This window comes from Chinchilla lanigera, unplaced genomic scaffold (assembly GCF_000276665.1).
Source record: "Chinchilla lanigera isolate Chin_1 unplaced genomic scaffold, ChiLan1.0 scaffold00041, whole genome shotgun sequence".
Lineage (NCBI taxonomy): Eukaryota > Metazoa > Chordata > Mammalia > Rodentia > Chinchillidae > Chinchilla > Chinchilla lanigera.
The window spans coordinates 4,246,183-4,268,799 of NW_004955442.1; the positions used below are offsets into that span (position 1 = coordinate 4,246,183).

At 42.5% G+C, this 22,617-nt stretch overlaps 2 protein-coding genes across 5 annotated transcripts in view; one reads left to right on the forward strand and one right to left on the reverse strand.

The window, feature by feature from the left end:
• Bfar (bifunctional apoptosis regulator) overlaps window positions 1–9,441 on the reverse strand; it is a 26,388-nt gene extending 16,947 nt beyond the window's left edge. Inside the window, exon 1 of the mRNA XM_005391133.2 lies at window positions 9,231–9,441. The gene's annotated coding sequence lies outside the window, so the exon portion shown is untranslated. The remainder of the gene's footprint in view (window positions 1–9,230) is intronic.
• Window positions 9,442–9,543: 102 nt separating this feature from the next.
• Window positions 9,544–22,617, forward strand: part of Parn (poly(A)-specific ribonuclease) — a 165,358-nt gene continuing 152,284 nt past the window's right edge. For 2 of the 4 annotated variants that reach the window (XM_005391134.2, XM_005391135.2), the window contains exons 1-6: window positions 12,671–12,863; window positions 13,281–13,358; window positions 14,274–14,353; window positions 14,849–14,916; window positions 14,999–15,080; window positions 21,067–21,127. In XM_005391134.2, coding sequence (XP_005391191.1) covers window positions 12,845–12,863; window positions 13,281–13,358; window positions 14,274–14,353; window positions 14,849–14,916; window positions 14,999–15,080; window positions 21,067–21,127 — 388 coding nt within the window. In that variant the 5' untranslated portion in view covers window positions 12,671–12,844. Of the gene's footprint in view, window positions 9,943–12,669; window positions 12,864–13,280; window positions 13,359–14,273; window positions 14,354–14,848; window positions 14,917–14,998; window positions 15,081–21,066; window positions 21,128–22,617 lie in introns of those variants that run through there. The other 2 variants (XM_005391140.2, XM_013517837.1) reach the window with 2 other exon arrangements.

The following is a 22,617-nucleotide window of genomic DNA, read 5'->3' on the forward strand; positions in this document are numbered from 1 at the left end:
GGAACCGAACTCACGACCTTGCGCTTGCCAGGCAGGCGCTTTTGCCGCTGAGCTAAATCCCCAGCCCCCATGTATATGATTTTAAATAACCAACTTCTCAGCCCAGCAAAACACACAGTAACAGTAGATCATTAGTATTTCATAAACATTTGATTTCCAGGGCTTTAACTGAACAATTCCAGGAAATGAGCACAGTTTTGTTTTCTAGTGCCAAGCCAACCCACCCCCATGACTCAATATATCCCCTTCCCTTAAATTAACTCAAACATGCATATGGTACCCTTTTTGGTAATTTGGTACCACATAAATATGCTAATGTCACCTTTTTGTTTTTCAATCAGGGCCTCATTATATAGCCTAGGCTGGCCTTGAACTAGTGGTGATCCTCCTGCCTCAGGCTCCTGAGCGCTAGGATTACGTATGTGCCACCATGCCCAGCTAAGCCACTGCTATTTAATGAGCATCTCCCACAAGCTGGGTACTGAGCCAGGTCCTTAGAATATATCCATATCACAGCTGGATTCAGTGTCCAATAAAAGATACAGAGACTGTGGGCAGGATTGGGAGTGAGGCCCGCACAAGATTGGGCTTGACTTGGACACAGTATTTTGACTGAAAACAGCTGAATGACACAACTGAAATCCAGGTCTGACTCACGGTCTCACCTGGCAAATTAGTGAGAGGTAGGCAGATAGGAGATGGGAGCATAGATAGGTAGACAGCTTGGTAGACAGATAGACAGACTGATTGGCAATGAGGACAGCAAAGCTGCACTTAAAAATGAAAAATCTCATTGTGAAGGAGGAGAGGCTGAAGTAAGGAGAATAATCATGGACAAGTTAGAAATGAGGTGTTATTACTTCATTTTCCAAAATGAAAATGCAGGGGTTAGAGGTGTAGCTCAGTAGTAGAGCACTTGAGCAGCATGTGTGTGGTCCTGGGTTTGATCCACAGTACCATAAAAAACAGAACAATAAATAAAAAATGAAAGGAAGGAAGGAAGAGATAAATCTTGAAGATGTTAAGAAAATCAAGCCAGGCGTGGTAGCGCACGCCTGTAATCCCAGCAGTTGGGAGGCTGAGGCTGGACTGTGTGAATTTGAGGCCAGCCCGGGCTACAAAGTGAGCTCAAGGCCAGCCTGAACTGCATAGCGAGACCCTGTCTCCAAAAAAAAAAAAAAAAAAAAAAAAAAAAAAAAGACAAAAGAATATCATGTGTGGGCTTTAGTGACTTGAGAGAATGATCAAAAATACTGGCTAGGGCTTTGAACCAGGGAAGAAAAACTGTACTTCTGACAGAAACTGGGTTACTGTGAGTAAACAGGGTCAGTCTTATAAATGTAACTTGAATTTTGAAGAAGTTGATGACAAGACTCCCAAGCAGAAATGTTCAGTGAATAGCTGGGGACACCAAATGATACTGTTGGGAATGAGAACGAGGCTACATACATGATTTCAGTCACCAGCAAAGAGGATACTTAAGTTTCTCACAAATCAGACTTTTAAAAACTAGAATAGACCAGGAGTTCCTTGTCTAATAAATTCGTACATGTATCTTTCAAGATGCATCTTTTTAGTCAAACATGTAGCCATCTCACTTTATAATTGAAAAACTAAGGTATTTATTATATTACATTATTCATTCTTCAAGGTATGCTTAAAGCAGGGTGTTTCTTTTTTAACTGTCACATATTTACTTTTTTATCAGTGCGTAATGTCTGCAGTACATGTTTCCATTCCTTGCGTGGAGGTGGAACATGTACACAACACATCTTCTTTCCTTTTTCACCTCCTTTCCCTGCCTGCCCATCTCTTGATCCCCTTCCCATTTCAGAAAGCTCCATCTCCCAATTTCCTATTTATCTATCTTTTATGTTACTCTTTATTTATAATTTGGGCCTCTCATATAACACAAATCGCACACTAACATTAAGGTGTGCACTTTATCAGTCACTATGCAAATCTGACGTGGCATTCACTGTTTTGTAACTGCCTTTAACAAATTAAAAACTACGTGGACTTCAATTACTCTATAGTTGCTAAGTTTCATTTTCCTCTAAATTCAAAAACTGAAAGCTAACAGAGAAAAGAGAACACACCCTTTACCAAACTTGGTTGATCTTTTCTGCTCTCATGTGTACTGGGGTTATTTACACTAAAGAAAGCAGTACTTTCAGAGGAGCAAAATGTCTCTCAATGATAGAATCTAGCTCAGGCGTCGGTATTCTGACCAGGGTGAACACACCCTGCTGCGCTGGCAATGCTTAATGGCCTCATTGAGGAGAAGGCCACAGTCCTCGGGTCTGACGACATTTACAGCTGTTCTCTGCAAACATGGCCAGCTCGGCGGCAGGCTGAAGCCATGAAGCAGCTCACTGGCTTTCTTTCCCTGAGTGCCCACATGGGGAAGCATGTGTTAGAAAGCCTCTCTCTGTTACCTTCTTTTCTGTATCTTCCCTTTGCCTCAATAGCCTTGGAGAAGACTAGGGAGACATGTGCAGGATCAGGAGGAGAATCATTCCATTCCCACCCCTGCAGCCCCTGCACATGGACACACTTCTGTTTATGAAATAGCAACATGTTAATTACCTAGTTCAAAACTAATGGGAAGAATGTCTGAGTTTGGTAAAGTTGAGAAAACAACAAATAGAAACAAGTTTAAAATCGTAGGTTGAGCACCATAGGATTGCAGAGTGCAGCAAAACCTCAGACGTTCCCACAGGGACTGAGTCACTCAGAAGGGCTGGCTTTCTGAATGAAAGGCTGGGTCTGCAACTGAAGCCTGGAGAGGTCTTCAGGTATGAATTCCAGGTCCCCCTGTGTGTACACAGCTGTGTGTTCCCCGGAGGGAGTTTTCACTAGGCTTTCAGATGGGGTCATAACCAAGATAAGGTTAAGAACTACTGAATACCCACTGGGACAACAGCTTCCTTCTGTACTAAATTCTTCTGCATGTTGAAGTGGTTAGAATGGACCCAGCCTTACACAGTGCCACAGTACCCATCCTTCACGTCCTGGACATCACTGCCATCAGCAGCCACCAGCCTGCTGTGGTAACATCTGGCCTGCAGGCAGGCTTTCTTTTACAGGGTGTTCTTTTATTTTTGTTTTTGTTCTTGAGATGAAGTCACACCGTGCTGCCCAGAATGCTCTCAAACTCCTGGGCTCAATGATCCTCTATAGCCTCCCAAATGGCTAAGACTGTCTACGGCCATACCACCCTGAACGTGCCTGATCTCGTCCAAATGGCTGAGACTACAGATGTGTGCCAGTGAGCCTGTCCCCCTAACCTTTGTTAGTCCTGGGCATTGAACCCAGGGTTTTCCCATGGAGTCACATCCCCAGCATTTTTTTTTTTTTTTTTTTGAGACTGGTTCTCATTGTATAGTTCAGGCTGGCCTGGACTCACTATGTAGCCCAGGTTGGCCTTGAACTCATGGTGATCCTCTTGCCTCAGCCTCCCGAGTGCTGGGATTACAGGCATGCACCAACACGCCCAATTTTTTAAAATTTTGAGACAGGGTCTTCCTAAGTTGCCCAGACCAGGCTCCAACTTGCTATCCCCTTGCCTCAGCCCCCAAACTGTTGTACACTATCCTGACAGCTTGACTTTTTTTTTTTTTTAATATTGCATTAGGTCCCAACATTTTTTAAAAATCTAATTTCACACAAAAACCTAGACTTCTGACTTCCTTTGAGAAAACAATCAGAAAGCAAGGCCACACTGAGGGCTTGTCCTACATGATAAGAATCAGAGCCAAGATTACAGCAGCTGTCCCTTCAGCCAGGGCCACCAGCTATGATCTGCTCCTCTCTCACCTGTTCAATTGTCACTTGCCTGACCCCTGAGTTTTCATCCCCTGTCAATACTTCATCCCCTGTGATACCTTTATACAGTCCAACTAGTATACGGTTGTTTCCAGCCCAACTGGCCTTCAGCTGGCCAACTTTCGGAGTTCTGCCAGTTTAATTTTCCTGTCTTGATCTGCTTCGAGGCTTAGATTGCTGAGAAAGTTGGTGCCCATGTGAGGTCTCCCACACCATTAACTGCTCCTCCTCTGCTTTGGAGTGGGAGCCCAGAGAACCTTGCTCTGCAGACTGTGTGTATGAAAGGCTCCAGTCAACCTGAGGGCAGGGACCACATATACAAGGGCACAGTTGGCTTGATGCTCATCACAGTATAGCCTCTGAGGACTTAGGCACCTCCAGCGTATCTATCAACATGACCTTGGGGCTGGGGATTTAGCTCAGCGGCACAGCGCCTGCCTGGCAAGTGCAAGGTTGTAAGTTCTATTCGTGGTACCGGAAAAAAACCAAAAAAACAAAAAACAAAAAAAACAAACAAAACAAAACAAAACAAAAAACATGACCTCTTCAAGTTCTCTCAAAGACATACCCAACTGACAGGGTGTAGTTACCTGAAAATGATGAAAGAAGACAAGGACACAGTCTCCCAGTGACGCTATGAAAGTAAAGAAGCTAGATATGGCCTCCTTTGGAAGGAAAATTGTCTGGCTTAGTAGAGAGCTTATCCATAGGTTAATATGCAGGGCAGCCATCCAGAAGGAGGGGATAGCACTGCCGTCACCTGTTTGCTTCCTTAATCACCCACGTAAGAAAGTCATTACTATTGAAAAAAGTCAACACAGTAATCTCCACTGACCTTACTGAAAGACAATGCATTGATTCTGAGTTTAAGGATTTTTTATATTTTAGCTTAAAGATCTCATCAATGATTTCAGTGATTGTTAACTCTTTAGAAACTGTATTTATTTTTATTTTTTATTTTTGAGGGTTTCATTATGTAATTTAGGCTGGCCTTGAACTCACTTTGTAGCCTTGGCTGGCCTCAAACTCATATCGATCCTCCTGCCTCAGCCTCCCAAGTGCTGGATTACAGATATACACCATGCATCACGACAACTGGCTAGAAATTGTGACTCTCAAACTGCTTGCTCCAGCAGTATATTATAGTTCTGCTCTTCATTCAACATACATTTACTGTGACTATAAAAGATTCCTATTATTTTAGGAATAACCCTTTTAAGGGCTAATTTATTGAGGGTTCAGCCTAAACAATATGATCTCCATCATTTCTTTGCAAGGATGTTCAGTGCAAAAATAAAAAGATTTTGGGCTTGGGATGTGGCTCAGTGGTAGAGTACATGCTTACATGCTCAGAGTCCTGGTTCCATTCCCAGCACCATAGGAAAAAAAGAGAGGAGGAAAAATATTTTAGCTTCTTTGGGCCTCCAATTAGGCTATTTCTTTTCATGATATATATATGACAACAGAAGTAATAATTGCTAATATTTATTGAGCTCTTATAGTTTGAAAGTGCCAATACTCCTATGGGATAAGCATTAATAGTCATTTCCACTTTTCAGACAAGACAAGAGAAGCCTAATTGGTAAAGGGCAGAGCCAGGTTTTAAATCATAGTCTGACTTAAAGCCTGCCTTCATAAAGATATTAACCCCAATGAAGTAATTAACAGTCATTAGTTCAAAGCAATGATACACTCTTTTATTACCTAGGCCCTGAGAAAAACATACTAGCATCAGACAGTACTGTTTTGGAATAAGAACTCCAGTGGATAACTGTTAGGGTGAGCATGCTGTTCTATGCAGACATTCACAGCAAAAACAGGGGGAGGGCTGAGTGGGAAACTACTATTTCTGGCACAGTAGGCTTACTCCTGGAGATACTACTATAAACACTTACACATTATTGAATGTCCAAAGTGTGTCCATCCATTTCCAGGGACTGTGAAACAGCAATGTGCCAAAATGTAAGTGAGCCAAGGGTCAAAAATGGCAATGAGAACAGAATGTTAGTGGACTTCCTACAGGTAGCAAAATGGGCTCTTGTATTATTAATACAAGGGAAGTGGTCTATAAAACCTTTTCTTTTTCCTATTCCAGAAAGATTTTTTTGGACAGGGTCAGCAATCACTAGGACAAAGGTAGCTAGCTCCTTTGGATATTAACTTGCTGCCTGAATTTTGAAGCCCAGTGATTTATTGCCTTAGGTGACATTGGGCAAGATGAGGGGCAGGCTAAGAAGAGTATCCAGGTTCTCTCTGTGCCTGTTCTCTTGCATGTGTTATGTGGCAGATATTCAAGGACTTCTCCTGTACTAAACTTTGTAGATGTGCAACAAATCAGAAAGCTTTACTACAATGGCTACCAAGTAATCTATACTTTAACTACTAGTTTTAAGGTATCTCACTTTTGGCACGGGGGAATATGTACCTACCATGCATAAGGCCTTGGGTTCCGTGCCCAGTACAACAAAAAAATTCAGTTATGATTCAGTATTACTCAGTACGCTTTTCAGATTCCATTCACTCTTACACCTTTTACATACTTTTGGTTCAGCCACATCCTTTGTCTTTCCAGTCAAAACCTGGGTTTCCTGTAACCAGGAACCAAGCCATCGAATCCTATCTTCTACCCCAGAGTGACTGGCACAAAGCAGGGCTCTAGATTTCTAGTTGAAAATCAACTCAATATTTGACTGCTTATCACAATAGCTCTTAATATCTTTGTCAGAATCACCTGGGAGGTTTGGTGACCCTGAACCAGGATGTCTGGGAGCAAGGCTGAGAAATGCAGTCACCCCTCCTGAGAGATTGGTTCCACCACACCCCACAAATACCAAAATCTGGGGATATTTAAGTTCCATATTTAAAATGGCACAGTATTTGCATATACCCTGTGCATACCCTCCTGTATCTCTTAAGTCATTTTAGATTACTTAAAATACCTAATACAATGTAAGTGCCAGGTAAATAGTTGTTATTCAAGTTTTGCTTTTTGGGAATTTTATTTTTCTCAAAATTTTCAGTCCATGGTTGATTGAATTCACACATATGGGATCTCAGGAGATGGAGGGGTGACTACTTTTTTTTTTGGAGACAGGATCTCACTATGTAGCCCAAGCTGGACTCAAACTCATGATCCCCCTTTCCCAACCTCCCATGTGCTGTAATTACAGGGGCGCATCACCACACCTAGCTGACTGTACGTTTTAAACAAACCCTTCAGAACATTATTACATGCAGGCAAGTCTGGAACTTGAGAGCCATTATACACACATATATATCTCAGACAAGGTACAAACAAAATGAAGTTTAAGTAAGTAACACTTCAAATTCTCTTCTTACCATTCCTTCCTCTCTTTAGAGCTTAAATCATCCTTCCAGAGCAAAATTCCCCTCAAGGCCCTCCCTCCTTTACTCAAAAACCTTCCCTACTATAAGAAAACAAAAATCCACAGTCCTAAACTAGACATAGAAGTAGCCAGCAATCCACATAACCTTCATTTCAGTGCTAGGGATTGAATCCAGGGCTTTCTGTATGCTAAGCACATACTTCACTACTGAGCTACACCCTCATCCTCAATCAAAATAACTTTTTAAATTATTGCACAAACTCTACAGCCAGAATGAGTGAGTTGAAAATCCCAGGTCAACTAATTATTAACTGTATGGCTTTAGGCAAGTCACCTTTTCTGTCTTAGTTGCTTCGTCTGTCAAATGAGGATATTAATAGTTACCTGCCTAATAAGGATGTTAATAACCTTGAAGGGATTAAAATGATTACTATATGCACAACACTCAGAATCGTGCATGGCACGCATTAAGTACCATGAAATCATCAACTAATACTATTACTGTGATTCTCCTCTATTGTTCTTTATTTATATACTACACAGTGGTCCCATGTACTAATTTCTGCGCTTTGGGCGTTCTTCCATATTTTCACATTGTTCTCCCCATCTGTAACACAGCTCCATACCATCTCTGAATCAAAGATATCCACTGACAAGACTCATATCATGTCTCTAAATACTAACTCCCACACACCGAAATTAATCTTTCCTGCCTCTGCGCATTAGTGTAACGTTTATTTGTGTAAGTTTTCTTATCTCCTGGACTATAGTTTCCTTGGAGAAGTTGGTAGAGTTGTAACAGTATGGTCTTAGAAGTGAGACTAATCTAGATTCCAAACAAGATCACCATTCATTCTCCTTGGGCCTCACATTTCCCATTACCAGACCAAGATAAGAACATCACCTTCGAAGCATTACCGAGAGGGTTAGAGGACAAGTTATTCATAAATACTTAAAAGAGTTTGCTGTATGGTTGATTGGTATTAATAATAGAATTTCCTAAGTGCTATGTAGTTAGTGCTAGTGTAAACACTGGAGGAAAAAAGTCAACGCTGAAGGGAAACACAAATGATAGAACTGCCCTGGATAAGTACAGTTTTTCAATCAGTTGATGTAAATATCCAGAGATAAACACAGATCAGGATGCATCCAGGCTATTTACAAAACAGCATTGACAAGAACAAAATCCTATTGGCACGTGCAGGCTGCACCGGCTCTGGGGTGTGCCCGAGGATGAGAGCAAAACTCCTTCGTATTGGTTTCTCTGGGTGTGACGTTAGGGCCACCCAAAGGTCGGACCAATGGGCTTCGGCGGGGAGGACCCAAAGGCGACAGTTGAGGGCATGGTAGGGGCTGGGATATCATTTTCTTTTCTACCAAAGGTCTATGGGGTAGGGCCTGCCCCGCCAAAGATTTCCCAGTTAGACATAACCTGAGTCATTCCCACATTTCTTTACTTTTTTAACGAAACGAAACTCCCTTTTGCACACCTTTAGATTTCTGAGCTAAGAGGCTGGGATTCTAGCCCAGCCTCTGTGACTCTGGAGTTTCATTTTTCCTTTCTGTGCTTCCGTTACCCCATTTTTAACAAGGGAAAAAAAATCACTCCGCCTCTAATAGACCGTGATCTCAACCTGGTGCCTATCAGGGTCCCGATCAAGTCTAGTAGGGCTGTCACAAGCTGTGGCCAGTGCTCTTGGCGGGCTGAAGTCCCTCTGTACCCATCAAAGGTGGGTAGAAGCGATGCTCCCCCACCCTCGCCTCAGCAGCCCCGGGAGCTAGCGGCTCTGGCCCTGAAACCGAGGGGCCAGCCGTGTAGACGTGGGGTTGCTGGGAAGAGATGGGGAAGTCGGCCAAGCTGGGGTCTGCATCCAGCGGCCAGGACCCAGCTGCCCAGGACCCAGCTGCCCAGGACCCGGGCCTGTGCGAGAAAAACCCGCGTGCCTCCTCCAACTCCGCCGGAGCGGCTCAGCCGAGGGCACTCCGGTCCATCTTTCCCACCACACCCCGAAACCAAGCTGCCCCCTAGCAGCAATCCCCCACGCCAAAGCTCACCATTCTTTTCATCCCGGGTGCTACCCGGCCATCGCCCCCAACACGGACCCCCGCGGAAGAAGAGGGGGAGGTCGCGGCTTCACTTCCGGAGGTAACCTAGGAGGGAGTGCGGAGCTCGCCCCCTGCCCGCGACCATAGAGGAAAGGCCGCACTCATTTCCCAAACCCCTCAACTCTGCGACCTCCCCGCTGCCTAGAGCGGCCACTCCCGGGTGGAGGACGTGGGCGCATGCGTACAAGCGCTGGCCCCGCCCTTTCCTCTTCGCTGAAGAACCCAGAGCTCAGGAGTTACAGCTTGAGGCGAAGGAGGGAGGCTGCGTGAGACTAAGTACTCTCCGAGGCGGCTGTTTCTGTATCCAGAGCAAACAGCCTTGCCCAGGAATGAAAAGATTACAAGGCCGCATTGTGTCCTCTACAATTTTCCTTCATACATTTTATGCAGAAAATCACAGAACAAAGGCTAAAGATGAATTTTACAATATTGAGAAGATTTGGAATTAAAATAACATTATCACCACGTCCTTTCTCCTCTTTTTCACTGTGTTTGGGTCTTGGAGAACTCATTTTGGTTACTGGTTTTAAATCGTCTGGAGATCGTCTAAGTGCTAATTTGAGACGACTTTTCTCCACCTGTCAAACTGGTAACGATTGGTAATACTCTGTTCCAGCGCAGTTGGTGTGAGCTCATTTTCTGGAAGATAATCTGGCAATAGGTATGTACTACACTGTTAATGTTAGTTTAGGTGAGGTGGCACACACCTGTAATCCGAGCACTCAGGAAGCTGAGACCGGAGGATCACTGGGAGTAAGAAGGGCTACAGAGTGAGACCCTATCTCAAAAAACTGTTGGTGTTTGTTTTATTTGGAGTACTTGAAATTGAACCCTGGTCCTTGTGCAAAGGTACATCCCCAACCCTTTTTAAAATTTTTAATTTTGATATAGGATCTCAGTCACTAAGTTGACCAGTCTGGGCTTGAGCTTGCTATTCTCCTGCCTCAGCTGTGTGTCAACATGCCTGGCAGTAAAATTTTTTTCTTTTGTATTAGAATATACACAACATGAAATTTACTGTTTTAACGATCTTACGGGATTTTACAGGTCAGTGGCATCAAGTCTGTTCACATAGTTAGGCAAGCATCACTACTACTCATTCTCCCAAACTGAAACTGTACTTCCACTAAACACTTATATGGGCTTATTGATACAGTACAATTCATATACCTTAACACCAATAATTCTCAGTACAACCCCTGGAAACTGAAGTTTAGGAAGATTGAATACATTCCAGAAGTAACCTTTGAAAACACGTCTTCTACCCAACTTCTTAATTAGCTTTTGTGAATTCACCAAAGTGAATTCATCCACTCAATACATTTTATTGAACATCTACTGCATCTCGGCTCAGTGTTAGACTTTGATGATAAACTGCAATCTCAACCCAACATACAACTCCGCTCAGGTAAGATCTCCTTGGTAGAGAACTCTTTTCCACCTCTCTCCTCTGTGACACCATAGTATTCCCAAGGATGAATTCTGTAGATAGTGGGGCCTTACTTAAGTGATAATAGAATTTAAAGCTGAACACAAATAAGCAGGGGGAAAGGTAAGATAAGGAAATGGCACCAGCTGGGGTAGTACCTGGAAGGCGCTTGCTCCAGTGAAGAGGGACAAACTGGCCCACCCACAAAAGCAGGAGGCCAGTTTTTAAGGATTAACTGAAGTGGGCTAGGGTCTCCTCTCCGATCCTGGTTTCTTAGCTCAGGTTGAATCCTCCTGACTTGAGGGTCAATTCCACTCATGTGAAGTTCTGCTGGAATCTAAAGTGACTACAGGTTTAGGGAAGTGGAGATTCTGGGTATAGCTGGATGTCTCTATAAATCTCTTATCCTAGTGCCCTCAGTTGGAAGAGTAATAAGATGGGCTAGGTAAATTTAGCACTACAAAACTTTAGACAGACACTTCCTAAATCAGTGGTCCCCAACTATTTTGGCAGAAGAGACCAGTTTCTTTTCTTTTCTTTTCCTTTGTCTTTTTGAGATAGAGTCTCAGTATGCAGTTCAGGCTAGTCTTAAACTCACTTTGTAGCCCAGGCTGGCCTTGAACTCACAATGATCCTCCTGCCTCAGCCTCCTGAGTGCTGAGATTACAGGCGTGCGCCACCACACCTGGCGTCAGGGGACTAGTTTCATGGAAGACAATTTTTCCATTGGATGAAATTACCCAATGATTCAAAGGCATGTGCAACCTATATCCCTCACATATGCAGTTCACAGGAAGGTTCTTTTTCCTATGAGAATGTACTGCCCTAGCTCAGTAGTGGTGAACTTATGGCACACGTGCCATAGTGGGCACGTAGAGCCCTCTCTGTCACCACGAGAACCAAGTCGCCTGAGCCAAGGTTTGCAAAGATCACATTAATTGTGCAAAAGCACATCAAATGCAAACTTTTACTTTTCAATTAAAACTGTATCACCAAAAGCTCTGTTGTGTTTTTAAGACAAAAGATGTTGTTGTATGTTTTTTCTAAACTAAAACCTCAGTATTCAGATTTAATTGCAGTGTTGGCACTTTGTGATAAATAAGTGGGTTTGGGGTTGCAGTTTAGGCACTCAGTGTCTAAAACCATCACTCCTTAGCTGACCTGACAGGAGGAGGTGGAGCTCAGGTGGTAATTCAAGGGATGGGGCATGCTTGTAAACTACAGATGCAGCTCTGTGGCCCAGTTTCTAACAGGCCAAGGACCAGTACCATCCCATAGCCTGGGGGTTGGAGATCCCACCCCTAAATGACTAACATGCCTGTATTCACTGCTGGGAAGGATTTGACCCAGGGTTTTATAAAAAGGTCAAGTTTTATTCTATTGTGAATTACCTATTGGGCATTTGTAGGTCCATGTGAAGAGTCACAATTTTAGCAAAACCACTTCTAAGTCCCTCATTATCTTAACAGAAAACACAAACCATACTTTTGGTGAATTACAGGTGAAGGGCCCAGGAGTTTGTCCTTCATTCCTAAGCTGGTCTTTGCATTATGATTATATCACTTTGCTTTCTCTGATCACCCAGTAACCTTCCAACCCCAATTATTCTCTATTACAGCACCTGTACTTTTTCTTTATAGAGTTTCCAAGTGGTAAATCTGGTCCCAGTCTTTCTCCTTCCTACTCCGAGTTTAAGTTCCAGTGCGGCTGGGACCATGCTTTCCTGTTCATCAGTGTATCTCTACCTCTATTAGAGTGGCACATACTGTACAAGGAGCCCAGTAAATAGTTGTTGATCAACTAGACCTCAAGACTGCATATATTTCCAAGCCAATGCCTTCCTATATTAGCCCCCACCTTGGGGATTTGACAGCCAGGCCCCTTCTTCGGTCCAGGAAGGAGCAAGAGGTCCTCAGCCTTGGCCCCGCCTCCGACGTGACGCAGGCGTTGACGCAGGCGCTGCGGGCGCGCGCTGTTTCCGGAAGTCGCCCGGGCCGTGTGTTCTGTTGCCGCCCGCCTGTGCCTTTGCCTTTGCCTCTGCCACCTCCGAGGCCAACGCGGTAGCTGCGGGACACTGCGAGTAGAACAGCTGAGGCGAGCCTAGGCGGGGCCGGGGTTCCGGCCACTCTGAGGAATGGAGATAATTAGGAATAGTGCGTGCCCGCGGCGCCCCTCCCCGCATCCCCACGACCACACTCGTCCAGCCTGCTAGGCCCGCACCGCGGCTGCGAGTTTGGCGGCCCGGGGCCGGGTCCACTCCTGTGCGCTTTGCACGCCTTCAGCCCGTGCGCTCTCGGGGCCTTGCGCCGTTGCGGAACGTGCACTTCCAGGGCCTTTGCTGTCTTCCAGCCCGGGGACCCACGGGGCCTTGTTCCCCTCCGGCCTAGCCACCTGACCTGGCCCGAGCACCCCTGGGACTTGACCCTGTTAAGACCTTGCACACCTCTGGGAGGTGTCTCCATTAGCCAGCAACCTTAGGCGGTCTTCGGCGCTCATTCCCTCTCCCCTTGCGCGTCCCGGGGCAGGAAGCCAGGTGTCAGTCTCTGAGCTTCTTCTCGGTTTCTCCGCAGATTTTAAGAGTAACCTTCATAAAGTGTACCAGGCCGTAGAGGAGGCAGACTTCTTCGCCATCGATGGGGAGTTTTCAGGTATCCCTCCCTTGCAAGCTCGGGCTAGCACCTTGCAACGCATAGCTCAGTCTCCTTCAGCTGCTTCCTCCTTCCTATCTCCCGGTTCCCTAACTTCTGTCCCCGTGGCTGCTCCTCGCTCTTTGTAGCCTTAAGTTGCAGAAGTCTCGGCATTTCCTCTTAAATGTTTTCAAAAAGCACGGAAGAGATGCAGTGGTTTTGTGATTGATTAGACTGAGGCGGGGAGGACAGATTGTTGTTTTGGTGGTGCTTAAAACAATTTACATGTACCAGGTAGAAAGCTTGAGGATTAGGGCCATAATTTTGTGTGTGTGTGTGTGTGTGTGTGTGTGTGTGTATGTGTGTATGAAATTTACATAACATACAATTTATATTCCTAAACTGGTACTGTACGTTTTCACTTTCTCCAGTGCACTATTTGTCTCCATGAATTTGTCTGTATTTGGCTTTACCATAGTCAGATCACATAAGTGGAATCATACAATATATGTCCTTTTGTGACTGGCCAGGGTCAAGATTTTACCTGTAAATGAGTATATTCCTTTATACAGTATGAGATTTTACCTACCTCAGCAGGTGTGTTTGTGTAATCCTTTCTCCCTCCAGCTCTGAGGGCAGTGACAGTGAACCTTTTAGAGCTTTCAGTGATTACAAAAAGCCTCTGCACGGCCCTGTAGGTTCTCCACCATTCTCCTAGGGAATATCCAGTCTAAGGCCCTGCCTAGGCTTTGTGGATAGTAGGCAGGCACTCTACCACGGAATACACCCCTAGCCCCAAATTAATGCTAAGTTTGAAGAAGTGAGGCAGGAGGCACTTCTATTTAGTCTTACTTCATAAGAATTTGAAATTCTAGAGGTGTTCAGTGCTTGACATTACACTAGCATTAAGTTAAAAACTTATATCTTCAAATCTAGGAATCAGTGATGGACCATCAGTCAGTGCCCTGACAAATGGTTTTGACACTCCCGAAGAGAGGTATCAGAAGCTTAAGAAGGTACGTGAATGTGCTTGAAAGCCTTTTTTTTCCCCACATGGATCCTCCTTTTGTTGAATTACAGAGTAATAGTTAAATTTGCACATTAAAGAAATACAGCAGTTCTCAACACCGGACACAAAATGATCTTTTAATTATGTTTAAAATAACAGCAAAAATAATTGTTTGCTGGAAAAACATTTCAGGGAATGATTATTATTTTCAGTGTTAATTTGATATATAGGACAATAATGTTAATTTAATAATTTTTATTTTAATAACTTGAAAGTTTATAGTGATGCTCAATGATGAGGAAAAATGCTTAATTGGGGAAAATTAAGAAATAAGTGTAAATTAATAATGCCTCTGATTCATAAGCTGTGTGATGTGTTTTAATTGGAAGTATTCTGCCAAAGTCAAGTTGAGTGATACAGAAAGGCCACCTAGTTGGAAACACTATTGCTCAGGTTGAATTTGCAGCAGTGTTGTGACAGATGTTTTATTTCCCTTTTCCAGCATTCCATGGACTTTTTGCTGTTTCAGTTTGGCCTTTGCACTTTTAAGTATGACTACACAGATTCAAAGTAGGTTTTTTAAAATAAGAGGTGGGAATTCTCACTGTGGTACAGTGTAACTCCCTAAGTCTCCTTTCTGTTGTCTTCTCAGGTATATCATGAAGTCATTTAACTTCTATGTTTTCCCGAAACCCTTCAATCGATCCTCACCCGATGTCAAGTTTGTCTGTCAGGTTAGTAGCATAATTGGGTTTTTTCTTTTATGAATTGTCGGTGAGGCAGTGTGGAAATGTGGAATCAAAACTCTCTTTAAAATTTCGTTCTGCTACTAATTTTGGGCCTCGGCAAATTATTTCACATTTCTGATGTCCAGTTTTAGATGTGTAAGTTAACGACAGCATTATCTTCTCCTTTAGAATGAGTTAAGCAGTAAGATACAGAGACAGGCAGATGGAAACCAGAATATAAACCTTATTATTAATAAAGCTGAATTTGCTGGGCATGGTTGTTCACTCCTATAGTCCCACCATTTGGGAGGCTGATGCAGGAGGATTGCCACAAGTTTGAGGCCAGCCTGGACTGCATAGTAAGTTCAAGGCCAGCCTGACTTACATAGCGAAACTCTGTTTGAAAAAAAAAAAAAAAAAAAAAAAAAAAAACTGAGTTTGAGAACGTGGCTTATAATGGGACTGCATTTGGGGTTTCTGCTGTCTCTAAATTGAAATTACACATCAAGATTTGCAGGCTTCTCTGTTTCTTTGCACCCCTCTTAGGGTGGAGCTTTAGTTTCTGAAGAACAGAATATGTTTGTAGGCTGTGAAAAAAGAGAGCCCAGAAGGGGCTAAAGTACTTAATCCCTCGGTTGTTATCTCAGCTCTCCAGTTAGGACGAGGAGGCTGTAAATGGAAATTGCATTGGTTTTCCTTGGAGGATGAGAGGACTTTGTGGGTCAGGGTAAGGATACAGGGGAGTTCCTCCTGGAGGTTCCCAGGGGCTTTGGTGTAGCTAACCTGGGAGTTTCCCCATTCTGCCTTCTTGAGTATCTGTTCTCGTGGATAAGGAGGATGTGACTGAGTGCTATGAGCATATGCATATGTCATTGAAGAGAGTGCTAATCTTCCCTCCCTGACATCTTGCCTCCTTGCTTCTCTCCCAGTAGAAGCAGTTCATTTGAGTCTTGCCATCTTGCCCTTCCCTGGCATAGAAATGGGACTGCAGTTGTGAAGGTCCAGAGGGTGGGCTTCTCAATACATTCTTTCTGAAATAAGGCAAGGCATAAACCAGTGAGTTCCAGAGTTAATTGTATGCCTGAGGGCCAAAGAGAAAAGGTCAGGGTAATTTTTGATCCTGTAGTTAATTTTCTTAAATTATCAAGTAAACCATAGTTAGTATTTCCTTTTCCCTGCAGCCTGTTGACAGCTATTTATAATTACCTTGATATAGGGTATTTAAACAGCATTTATAGATTTTCACTGAGACAAAATAGGCTCTGTTTGGAAATTCATGTAGGTTTGGTTTTGCAGCTGTGCAAGGAATGGAGAATTACTTAAGGTGCATTCTATGGCTTTGGCCGGGGGCTAATTAAACAAAAGCAGAGTGACAATAAGACACTAGAGATGCTGATCTGTTCTAAAAGACAATACAAGTACAGTTATTTTGGGAAATATTGGGAAGTATAGTATTGGAAACAGATTAGAAGAGCTCCACCCACTGTGTGAGTCGTGCATGACTTGGTAACATCTGGAATACTTAGTACAGTTCTAGTTGCCAGCCACTCTTAGAAAGAAAGATAATATTCTTGTAGGTAGCCCAGAGACCAGTGTCTAAAATGGACAAAGGAATAGTGGCACTGGGATTCTCTAGTCTGAAAAAGCAAAGGAACAGCAGAGAAAAGGTTGGATTCAGTGTTTAAACTTGTGAATCGTGTGGGTCAAGTATGTTATCTTTGGATTTCCTTTTGTCCCTCATTGAATATGGTTTTTTGTTTGTTTGTTTGTTTGTTTGTTTTTTTGGTCTTTTTGAAACAGGGTTTCACTATGCAGTTCAGGCTGGCCTTGAACTCACTTTGTAACCCAGGCTGGCCTCAAACTTGCAATGGTCCTCCTGCCTCAGCCTCCTGAGTGCTGGGATTACAGGCGTGTGCCACCACGCCTGGCTGAATATGGGTTTTTTTTATTTTTATTTTTATTTTTTATTTTAGAGAGTAAAAGAAGGACAACATAATAATGGGCGGGCTTACCAAATTACAGACAAAGTGGTAGGAAATTATCAATGGTTATTGTTTTACATATTGTTATCTACAAGATAGTTTCTCAGGAAAACAAATAGACAAATAATAGTGAGTTACAGACAAAAGAAGTAGGAGATTATCAATAGTTGTTGTACTATACTTAGGTATCTTCAAAGTGGCTTGGCTGAATATGGTTTTGTTTAAAACTGTATGACTGTTAGCTGGGGTGCTGGTACACACCTGTAATCCCAGCACTCGGGAGACTGAAGCAGGAAGATCCTTACAACTCTACAAAGTGAGCTGAAGGCCAGCCTGAACTGTGTAGTGAGACCCTGCCTCAAAAAGACAGACAAATAAATGAACAAACGAACAAACAATAAAATTGTGTGATGTAGCGGAGTTACATCTTATGGTCTTGCAAGGGACTTAGGTTCTAGAGTCAGCAAGTAGATGAAAGTATTTCGGAATCACCCTCCAGGAGCTCTTTTCACCCATAAAGCATGTAGGATTTGAGAGCAAAGCAGTTTACTGTGTTCTTTGCAAAGTAAGTATCTGTACACCTGGTGAGATACTCACACACCAAGATCAGGAGAATGGAAAGACAGAACTGCAGACACCTTGGAGAGTGTGCCTGTGGGGTAAAGACAAATAATAGTGAGTTACAGACAAAAGAAGTAGGAAGAATTGTGTGGCACTTACGTGATTTCTATCTTTTTCTATTCTTCCTCCTTTTCCTTGCTGAACACCTGTAGCTGCAGTCGTAGAAAATGATGCATAGGTAGTTGTAAAAAATTAAAATACTAATGTTGTATATGGAGTAATGAGTACCTTTCTTTCCTTCTGCCTTTTTCCCCATGTCCTTTCTTGTTTCTGTCTTTTTTCTTTTTTTTTTGGAGACAGGGTCTCACTATTCAATTCAGGCTGCCCTTGAGCTTACTTGTAGATGAGGCTGGCCTCGAGCTCACAGTAATTCTCCTGCCTCAGTCTCCCTAGTGCTGGGATTACAAGTGTGTGCCACTATGCCCGCCTTCTCTTTTTTCTTTGTTTCTGGTTTTGTTTTTTGAGACAGAGTCTCACTATATAGTTCAGGCTGGCCTTGGACTATGTAACTCAGCCTGGCCTTGAACCCACTATAATCCTGCCACAGCCTCCCAAGTGCTAGGATTACAGGCATGTACCACCACATCTGGCACATTCCTGTTTTCTACTTTTTATATATATGTGTGCACATATACCCATATGTCAACACACACATACTTAATTTTAAAATTTTTATTATATCTACTATTCATATTTTACATAATTTGCATTTCCATTTAATAGAATGTCTTCATATTTCATAGTATGGATAGGTATATATTTAAGCAGTTTTTAAGTTTTATAAGCAGACTCCCCGTGGGTTATAAATAGTACTGTAGCTGGGTGTGGTGGGACGGGCCTGTAATCCCAGCACTTGGGAGGCTGAGGCAGGAGGAGGCTGAGGCAGGAGGATCGTTGCACGTTTGAAACCAGCCTGGGCTACAAAGTGAGCTCAAGACCAACCTGAACTGCATAGCGAGACCCTGTCTCAAAAAGATAAAAAAAGAAAAATAGTGCTGTAATCAATGTCTATGTGCAGTTTATCTTTTTGTATATGTAGGACATCTCTAGAATGAAAGAGGAATCGTGGAGTCATAGGATACTTGCATTTGAACTTTTGATAGATGCCTCAAATAATCCTCCAGAATAGCTATGCACATCTTTTGAATCTTGAGAAAGGTACATGTAAGACACTTAAGGGAATAGTAAGTCACAAATAGATTTTGTTGGCTCAGTGGCTTTCTTTTAATTGTAAAATGTGTGTATCATTGAGTCATTTTCAAGTGTATATTTCAGTGGTATTAAGTACATTTATATTGCTGTGCAATCCAAAGACTGTTATTTCAGTTGAAAAATAAACACCTTCAAGAAGGGAATTAATAATGGGATAAAGATGTTTTGGAATTTAATACAGGAAAAGACAAAAATGCCTTTCTGTAATTTATCTTTCATTGCTTCTTTCTCAGATGGGGTGTATAGGTGAGTCTAATTATAATACTCAGGATGGCAGACAAAAAGGATTTAGGAAGCCAAGTGGAAAGATCTTGGGTCTTAATTCAAGACAGAATAAAAAAAGAAGTGGGGATGGAGAGAAGGTTGTTGTAACTTAGAAAACCTGGACAGGATGGCAAATGATTTACGTGTACTCGTGTGAGTGTGTGTGTGTGTGTGTGTGTGTGTGTGTGTAAGAAGTTTTTTTTCTACTTCACCATATTTTATTTTAGTTAATTAATTTTTGCAGTCCTAGGGATTGAACCCAGAGCCTCTCAACATGCTAGACAGGCACTCTACTACCAAGCCCATGTTTTAAGAGGATTTGTGTTGGCTAATATTCATGTGTTTACCTTTTCATGCAAGAAATAAGTATAAGGGCTGGGCGTCATGGCGCGTGCCTGTAATCCCAGTACTCAGGAGGCTGAGGCAGGAGGATTGTTACAAGTTTGAGACCAGCCTGGGCTACAAAGTGAGCTCAGGGCCAGCCTGAACTGCATAGCAAGACCCTGTCTCAAAAAAAAGACAAAAGGAATAAGAATTTTAAGAAACAAGTAAATGAAAAATTGAACCAAAAGAAAAATATGGCTACTATGGTATGATCAGAACACAGAATTTGTGCCAAAGAGAGGTTCAGCTGTTCATCTCTGAGTCTCCTAACAGCTTAGAGGGAAGCATGTCCTCAGTGGTCCCAAACGTCCAGACAACCGAGGACTCAGGAGAAGTGCAGCTTTCCCTAGAAGATTTACCCTGGAATTACCATAATCTGTTCATATGGGAAACCTTGTCATGTCTCTGATGTTAATATGTTCTGAGTTCTTTGGGACTGTTTATTACAGCGTCCTTCCATCTAGACCAAGGATTTGATGTTTAAGACCAGGTCAGTAAAGGTAGTTCTAGGAGGGACCAGATTAAAATGTTTCAGGAACATGGACTGCTGATGTCCCAATTTTAGTGAAGAATAAATCTGCGTTGCTACAGTAGTCTCTTGTATCAGTTGGAGTAAGAACTTCGTGTTGTGGTGTACTTGCATACCATGTGTAGTATTATTTACTTAATATTTTTATTTAAATATATGTTTCAGCTTATCCTAGGTTTAAAATGTTTGCTTAGTAAGGCTTGTTATTGGGAACCTTTTTGTCTTGATCTTGAACATTAAGAACAGTCAGAGCCGATTGTGGTAGCACACACTTTCAATCCCAGCACTCTAGGAGGCTGAGGCAGGAGGGTCACAAGTTTGCGCTCAGCCTTGGCATTTTAATAATTTAGTGAGACCCTGTCCCAAAATAAAAAATGAAAAAAGGAAGTGCAGATGCTTGGGATATAGCTCAGTGAGAAAGACCTGAGTTCAATCCCTAATACTCACAAAACAAATAAAAAACCAGCTTCCAGTTAGGATTTGGGTTTTTAATATCTAATTTCATGTTAGGTAGTCATTCTTTTTTTTTTTTAATTTTTTTAGACAGGGTCTTGCTATGCAGTTCAGGTTGGCCTTGAGCTCACTTTGTAGCCCAGGCTGGTCTCAAACTCCCAACAATCCTCCTGGCTCAGCCTCCCAAGTCCTGGTATTACAGGCCTGCACCACCACGGCCGGCTATTGGATAATCATTCTTATAAGATCTAAGCTGCATGATACTTGTACCATAGTGTCTTATTCAGCATAGCAATCAGGAGGTCAGGACCTTTCTGCCAAATGGGAGAATATCTGTTCACTCAGTAGATTTTTAAAAATATTGTAAAACAAAAGGTGTTGGTTTATAAGTCCAGCTAGTAAACAGGCCACCATGGGTAGAAATCTCTTGTCTTCTGAACTTGCTTCCTTGCCTGGCTGTCTTGGATTTACTTGACTGAGTTACTTCTCTGACTGCGTTCGTATGCCTGCTGCTAACAGCACTGACATGTATGTCCTCTTGTTTCAGAGCTCCAGTATCGACTTTTTAGCGAGCCAGGGATTTGATTTCAATAAAGTTTTTCGCAATGGTAAGATTATGTGTCCCTTATATTTAGAGTTTATAACCCTTCAGAAGTAAATCTGGATTTGCTTGGGAATTACTATTTTGTGCCTGCTGTGTGAGACAGAATTTTACAGTTCCAGCACACTGTTAGAATTTTTTGAAACTCTTTTATTATGACTTTTAACCAGGGCAGCCATGAACTGAGCAGGAGAGTGGATACTACTTCATTGAGTGCTAATGAGACCTCCCAAACTCCTGATTTTATTGACCATAGTTAATTCTACTACTAGTGTGACTTAGATACCTAACTGACCACCTGAGGGGAATGCTTCCCTGTTTTCTTCCAATGTGACAAATAGATCGATTCTGGTAATACTATCATGGGTGTCCCTCCTTTTTATCCCCTATTTTTTTTTTATTAGTGCATATTGGTTATACAGATTGATAGTTTTCATTGTGCCAGATTTGTCCATGTACATAACATACTTTAATTACCTCCTGCCTATTTTCACCCCCATTGCCCACCCAAGCCCCCAATTGCACACTTCTGGGGGTATTGCAGTGTGTATAATATACTTTGATTGTATTCATTCCATTACCTTCTCTTACACTCAGCCCTTTTCCCCTTCTTTATTTATTTGTTTTTTTGAAACAAGCTGTATTTGCCAAGGCTGGTCTTGAGCTATGTTCTCCATCAGTTCTGCTGCCTCAGTTTCCCAAGTAGTTAGGATTATATGCACCACCTTGTCCAGTGAAAACTCTCCTTTCAGTTGATGTTTATTTTATATTTGGAGGCACCTGAATTTCTCCCAGTAGAAAGAAATTTTACATAGTATGAACAATTGTGATGGCCAGTCTGCTAGTGTCTTGGGCTGAATTATTTTCAAAAATTGTGTTTTTTCCCATGGAAAATGTGGAATTAATGAGCAAAGTAAGGAAAGAGATTTATTGCAACAAAAGTACGAGGTTTTTCTCAAAACTACTACACAGACTTCAAAGGAATCCTCTTTACCTGGTATTTAGAACCTGTACCCTATTGATTTTTATTTGCATCATGCTGCAGCTTAGTTTTTATTGATGATTTTGCTAATTGAAATTCCAAAAAAAAATTTGGGGGGTACCAAAACTGCTTCACATAGTGAGTGAGCCAGCCAGGCAACATAATTGAGGTGTTCTAAAGTAATTTTTTAAAAAATTTGTTTATACTTGATAATGAAAGACATTGTAAATCAGAAGTTCATGTTTTTAGAGAACTATATGGAAATAGTGCAAACATCTCTCTCCTTTTTCTTTTGTATTTTTGAGACAGGATCTCACTGTGCAGTTCAGGCTGGTTTTGAACCGACTTTGTAGCCCTGGCTGGAACTCACAGTGATTCTCCTGCCTCACCTTCCTGAGTGCTGAGATTACAGGTGTACAACACCATACCCAGCTTCTCTCTCTTCTTCTTTTTGTAGTAATGGGCATCAAACTCAGGAGCCCTCTTCCACTGAGCTAATCCTCAGTCCTTTCTAT